Source organism: Balaenoptera acutorostrata, chromosome 19 (assembly GCF_949987535.1).
Source record: "Balaenoptera acutorostrata chromosome 19, mBalAcu1.1, whole genome shotgun sequence".
NCBI classification, from domain to species: domain Eukaryota; kingdom Metazoa; phylum Chordata; class Mammalia; order Artiodactyla; family Balaenopteridae; genus Balaenoptera; species Balaenoptera acutorostrata.
In genome coordinates, this window is record NC_080082.1 from 56,451,005 (window position 1) to 56,457,325 (window position 6,321).

Sequence of the window (6,321 nt, forward strand, 5' to 3'; positions counted from 1 at the left end):
GGTTTGTGTAGATCATTTGCTTTCCTTCTGGGAGTCTGGAATTTTGATATGTGCCAGTTAGAGGGAGCCTACTTGACCAACTCCCAGTAAAAACCCTGGGCAGGAAGTCTCTAATGTGCTTCCTTGGTAGAAGCATTTCATGTGTGTTGCCACTGGGGGCAACAGTGTGCGGTGTGCCTCCCCTGGGGAGAACTCTTGGAAACTGGCACCTGGTTTCCTCTGGACTTCGCTCCAGGCACCTTTCCTCTTTACTGCGTGTGCATCTATCTTTTTGCTGTAATAAATCATAGCCATGAGTACAACTATATGCTGAGTCCTGTGAGTCCCCTTAGTGAATCACTGAATCTGATGGTGGTCTTGGGGCCCCCTGATAAGGTAGAAATATTAATTCTACCTGCCTTTTGGATTGTTAAAGGATTAGATGAGTGTGTGTGTGTGTGTGTGTGTGTGTGTGTGTGTGTGTGTGTGTATGTCAGTGACTGGCACACGGTAGGTGCTCAACAGAAAGTTAGCTGCCACCAAGATTAGTTTTATTATGATTAGTTTTATTCTTAGAAATATTGGTGTTGATTTGGGGGGAGGCTGAGTGAGTTGGGTCTCTGGTGGACCAGTGTCCTGGCTCAGCTGACGCCCGCACTTTCCTGCCAGAGGATATATCGGTGGTGTTCAGCAGAGCCTCCTGGGAAGGCCGGGCTGACTTCTCCCAGGCCGACGTGCACCGCCAGATTGCCATTGTGTTCAAGACACCACCCTACGAGGACCTGGAGATTGTTGAACCTGTGACAGTGAACGTCTTCCTGCAGCGGCTTACTGATGGGGTCTGCAGTGAGCCTCTGCCCTTCACATACCTGCCTCGGGACCATGGTAACCACGGCCACCCAGGGTGACCCATCGCCCCAGAGACTAGGTCTTTGGTCTTGCTTGGGGTGACCCAAAGGGGAAAGGGGAAGAGGCAGAAGTAGAATGCAGGCTCAGAGTTGCACAGACTGGGGTTCAAATCCCGGTCTGCTGCTTACTGGCTGTGCGATCTTGGCTTCTCCTAGCCTCAGACTCCTCCTGTGCAAGATGGAAATAATAATAGTACCCATTTTATGACATTTTGGGACTATTTAATCATTCCTCCCCTCAGCACGCCTGCTCATGCCTGGCCCTTGCTGGGTAGTGCTGAGAACATAGCGGTGACTGAGACAGCCCCAGCCCTACCCTATGAGGCTCATAGTCTTATGGGGAGAGGGAGGACAGATCCATTCCCATACAGTGACAACCAGAGTGGGCAGGGCTGGGATTGGAATTGCTTACGGAACTCGGATTGCCCAGAGTGGGGCACCTGACTCAGCCTTAGGGTTCAGGGAGAGCTCCCTAAAGGAGGGGACGGCTGACCTGAGGATGGGAGGATGACTAAGCAATTCTCCAGGGAAGTGGTACGAGTTGAGGAAGAGTGTTTGAAGCAGCGGGAACAGCAAGTGCAAAGGCCCTGAGGCAGGATTGTGTCTGGGACGTACCGGTGTAGCTAGAAGTGGATTTGGGTTTTATTCTGATTAAGATGTGGACATCTATTTGCATTGGTTGGGCAAAAACCAGAACAGCACAACAACTTCCCAAATGGTCTCTATAATAATTCTTATTTTTAATGGATTATTATTATTTTTTTTTTAATGGATTATTTTGTATGCCTCTGGTATCTCCTAAACAGACAGCTACGGTGTGGACAAGAAGCGGAAACGGGGGCTGCCCGACGTCCTTGGGGAGCTGAATAGCTCTGGTGTGTTCCCTCTGCCCCTTTTCGCATCCCTCTCCAGGTTACTGGGAGGGGATGACTGACCCTACTGCCCTGGTCCACCCCAGGTTGGGGAGGAGGGGCTGTTGGGATCCAGGGGTCCTCATCTCTGCCTTCCCTCAGACCCCCATGGCATTGAAAGCAAACGGCGGAGGAAAAAGCCAGCCTTCCTGGATCACTTCCTGCCCAGCCACAGCTCAGGTGGGTCTTGGCTCAGTGCAAGCCCCTGCCCACAAGGTGGGCTGAGGGTGAGCTGCAGCCCTGCTTTTCTGGCCTTTTCAGGCCCCCCAGGAGCTCCTACTAGGGCAGTGCCTCACCACTTAGCCAGCAACATAAAGTGGAAAGAATAGTGGTTCTGGACACAGTCTGGAGGCTCTGATCTCCACTGGGCCATTTACCTGCTGTGTGACCTTCACCAAGTTGCTCTACCTCTCAGAGCCTCAGGGCTCCTCTGAAAAGTCTCACCACATACCTACCTCATTGACCTTTTAAAATTTAATGTATTTATTTTTACAGACACTATATAATGATCACATAACTGCTTTGTGTGTGCTTACTCACTTAATCTGGGTAATCACCCTGGGGGGGGTGGGTGCTGTCATCTCCCCCCACGCCCCACCCCCATCTTACTGGTGAAAAACTTGAGGCCCAAAGAGGCGATGTCTCTTGCCCAAGGTCACACAGCCAGTCTGAGGTGGAGCGGGGAGCTGCACCTGGGCATAGGTTTAGATTAGTGATGACATGTGAAACCAGTAGTAGGGAGTAGACGGTGGATAAACGGGGGTGGTGTCAGAGCCAGCCAGCCTTGAATTCAGCCACCCTCTGGCCTCTTCTACTGCGGCCTTCGTCTCAACTCACATGCCAGCCTCCAGTTCCCATGAATTCTAACCCTGTCTGGCTGCCATCCGAAGCCTCCCCACTCGCTGACCACTAGCTCTAAGAATGCTGTCCCCAACACCCCAGCGACCCCATGGCGCCCAGCTGCCAGCCAGCTGCCAACCACTCAGAGTCTGCTGAGCCTGGACCACTCCAGCCAGTCCCACCCTGAAGGTTTCAATCATCACCTGTTGTCCCCCCAGCCCACTGTAACCAATGCCCAACAGCTCTGCCCCTAGAAACCCCCAATCCTAGTCCATTTCATCAACCTTCGATTCCCAATCCCCAAAGCCTCTCCTCATCAGCCACCTGTCATTCATCCACTTGTTCTATCGCCCCGATTTCCCAGTGTCTAAAGTTCCCCTCTCTCATCCTTGTGGCAAAGCTGCCCTGGCACTCGAGTGTGATGGTTAGGAGCATGGCCTCTGGAATCAGACTGCGTTTGAATGTGAGGACACAATTTAGCCACTGTATGACCTCTTTGGGCCTCAGTTTACTTAACTTGCAGATGGAGACCCTCCCTCTTAGGGTTCCTATCAGAATTTAGTGAGGTCACATCACACAGTTATTTAGCACAGTGGCTGACATAGAGTTGGTGCCCAGGAGATGTTAGGAACTTGCCAGAAAGCAGGAATGCCACCTGCGTTTGTTTAACTGCATTTGATCATATTTAACTGCATTCATAGCAAAACCCCAAATAACAGGAGCTTCAATAGGATAGAACATTATTTCTCCTCTCACATAAACACAGTCCAGAGGTAGGTGGTCCATGGATGGTTTGGTGGCTGCACGATCATCAGAGACCCAAGCTCCTGCCATTTTCAGCTCACAGTTTCCACCTCATGGTCCAGGGTGGCTGTTGCAGCTGCAGCCATCACGCCCACATTTCAGCCAGCAGCATTTAGTCACATCAAGCTACAAGGGAGGCTGGGAAATAGGAGTTCAAGCAGCGCAGTGTCTCTTTCTGAGACAAGTGTAGTCCACCTTTGCTGGTGAGGTTTGTCTTGTCTCAAAAAGAGAGACTCTCCCACAGTGACACCATTTTACTATACAATTTTGGGACTTGTGACTTCTCCCTTGGGTCTCCCATGGTGTGGATATTTCACTTTTCGGGTTGTCTTTATTTTGGGGGGGGGGCTTTGGAGCCTCCTCTTCTTCCTCATTCTTGGGGAAAACTCCCTAGCACTACAGGAGCATGATTTCAACCCTGCTTCTGCAACTCACCTGTGGACTGCAAGTTATTTTGCCTGTTTGCTTATTAAATGAGAATGATCCTATTTTTAGTTTTTTGAGGAACCTCCAAACTGCTTTCCACAGTGGCTGTACCAATTTACACTCCCACCAACAGTGTAGGAGGGTTCCCTTTTCTCTACATCCTTGCCAACATTTGTTATTCGTGTCTTTTTGATGATAGCCATCCTGCAGGTGTAAGGTGATATCTCATTGTGGTTTTAATTTGCATTTCTCTGATGATTAATGATGTTGAGCATCTTTTCATGTGCCTTTTGGCCAACTTAATGTCTTCTTTGGAAAAATGTCTGTTCACGTCTTCTGCCCATTTTTTTTTTTTTTTTTTAATTTTTTTTTTTATAGCTACTTTATTTATTTATTTATTTTTGGCTGTGTTGGGTCTTCAGTTCGTGCGAGGGCTTTCTCTGGTTACGGCAAGTGGGGGCCACTCTTCATCGCGGTGCGGGGACCGCTCTTCATCGCGGTGCGCGGGCCTTTCACTATCGCGGCCCCTCCCGTTGCGGGGCACAGGTTCCAGACGCGCAGGCTCAGTAGCTGTGGCTCACGGGCCCAGCTGCTCCGTGGCATGTGGGATCTTCCCAGACCAGGGCTCGAACCCGTGTCCCCTGCATTAGCAGGCAGACTCTCAACCACTGCGCCACCAGGGAAGCCCCTGCCCATTTTTTAATCGGGGTGTTTTTGATGTTGAGTTGTATGAACTTTATATTTTGGATATTAACCCCTTATCAGTCATATCATTTGCAAATACCATATGACCCAGCAATTCCACTCCAGGTATATATTTTAAAAAAAATGAAAACACTAATTTGAAAAGATACATGCACCCCAGTGTTCATAGCAGCATTATTTACATTAGCCAAGAAATGGAAACAACCTAAGTGTCCATCAATAAATAAATGGATAAAGAAGATGTGGTACATATACACAATGAAATACTACTCAGCCATAAAAAAAAAAAGAAAATTTGCCACTTGCAGCAACATGGATGGACTTGGAGGACATAAGCTTAGTGACAGAGAAAGACAAATACTGTATGATATCACTTACATGTGGAATCTTAAAGAAAAAAGCTAGTGAATATAACAAAAAAGAAACAAACTCACAGATACAGAGAACAAACTAGTGGTTACCGTAGGGAGAGCAAAGGGAGGAGGGACAAGATAGGGGCAGGGGATTAAGAGGTACAAACTACTATGTATAAAATAAATAAGCTATGAGGACATATTGTACAGCACAGGGAATATAGCCAATATTTTATAATAACTATAAGTGGAGTATAACCTTAAAAAATCGTGAATTACTATGTTGTACACCTGGACCATACTGGACATCAACTATACCTCAAAAAAATTATTTTAACAACAACAACAAAAAAAGGGAGATAGAGAACGGTGATAGTCCCTACTCAGAGTTTCTTCTTGGCATTATAGGAGGCCACACTGATAAAGCATTCAGCAACAGAGGGGGCATTTGAGTTAGGGCCTGGCCGGAGGTCGACCGTAAAAGCCCACCATGCTTTCTTCTTTCTTCTCATCCCTGCAGGCCCGTTCCTCCCGCCATCAGCGCTGTTGCCAGACACAGACTTCTTCCCTGGCACCGTATCCCTCCCAGGCCTGGAGCCCCCTTGCGAGCCGGACCTCCTGGACGACGGCTTTGCCTACGACCCCGCTGCCCCCACGCTTTTCACCATGCTGGACATGCTGCCCCCAGCGCCACCACTCATCAGCGCTGTCGCGGGCAATGGGGGTGCAGGGGCCGCGGTCGGGGAGCCCCCCGGCCCCGAGCCGCTGACTCTGGACTCGTACCAGTCCCCGGGCCCTGGGGACGGAGGCACTGCCAGCCTCGTGGGCAGCAACATGTTCCCCAATCAGTACCGCGAGGCGGGCTTTGGGGGCGGCCTCCTGTCCCCGGGGCCTGAGGCCACGTAGCCCCCGCGGCGCTGGAGGAGAGGCGCTGGGTGGGGAGGGAGGTGGAAGGGGCCGTGCGAACCTAACCAGGATATCCAGCACCCCCATACCCTTGGGCGGCCCTTGGTCAGTCTTCCGACGTTCTCATCCTTCTGAATCGGACATCTTCAGCGCTGGCGAGAAACTCCGTAGCATCGGTTTCCCCTGAGCCCATTTTACAAGTGAGAAAACTGAGTCTGGAGAGGAAAAGGGGCTTGCTTGGCTCTCAAGCGCTAGCTTGTTGAAGTTGCTGCCTCAGCCCTCACAAGCGGGGGCACCTTCTCCAGGCGGAGTCTGTTGTGTACATATGGGAGGAGGGTGCAGATCCCCCGCCCTCCGTCCCCAGGCTTGAAGGTGGGGGGTAGGTTGTTTGTTCTGAGTCTTCCCAATAAAGATGAGATTTTGAGCCTTGGGGGTCTCTTCTCTTCTCCGCTTGAGAAACACCCGCGGCCCTCACGTACAAAGTCTCCA

At 50.4% G+C, this 6,321-nt stretch overlaps 1 protein-coding gene across 1 annotated transcript in view; it reads left to right on the forward strand.

Annotated features, from left to right (window-relative positions):
- The window catches only part of RELB (RELB proto-oncogene, NF-kB subunit), a 29,431-nt gene extending 23,175 nt beyond the window's left edge, over positions 1-6,256 (forward strand). The window contains exons 7-10 of the mRNA XM_057534991.1: positions 649-864; positions 1,694-1,762; positions 1,901-1,978; positions 5,447-6,256. Of these exons, the coding sequence (XP_057390974.1) occupies positions 649-864; positions 1,694-1,762; positions 1,901-1,978; positions 5,447-5,832 (749 nt within the window). The 3' untranslated portion in view covers positions 5,833-6,256. The remainder of the gene's footprint in view (positions 1-648; positions 865-1,693; positions 1,763-1,900; positions 1,979-5,446) is intronic.
- Positions 6,257-6,321: the final 65 nt, after the last annotated feature.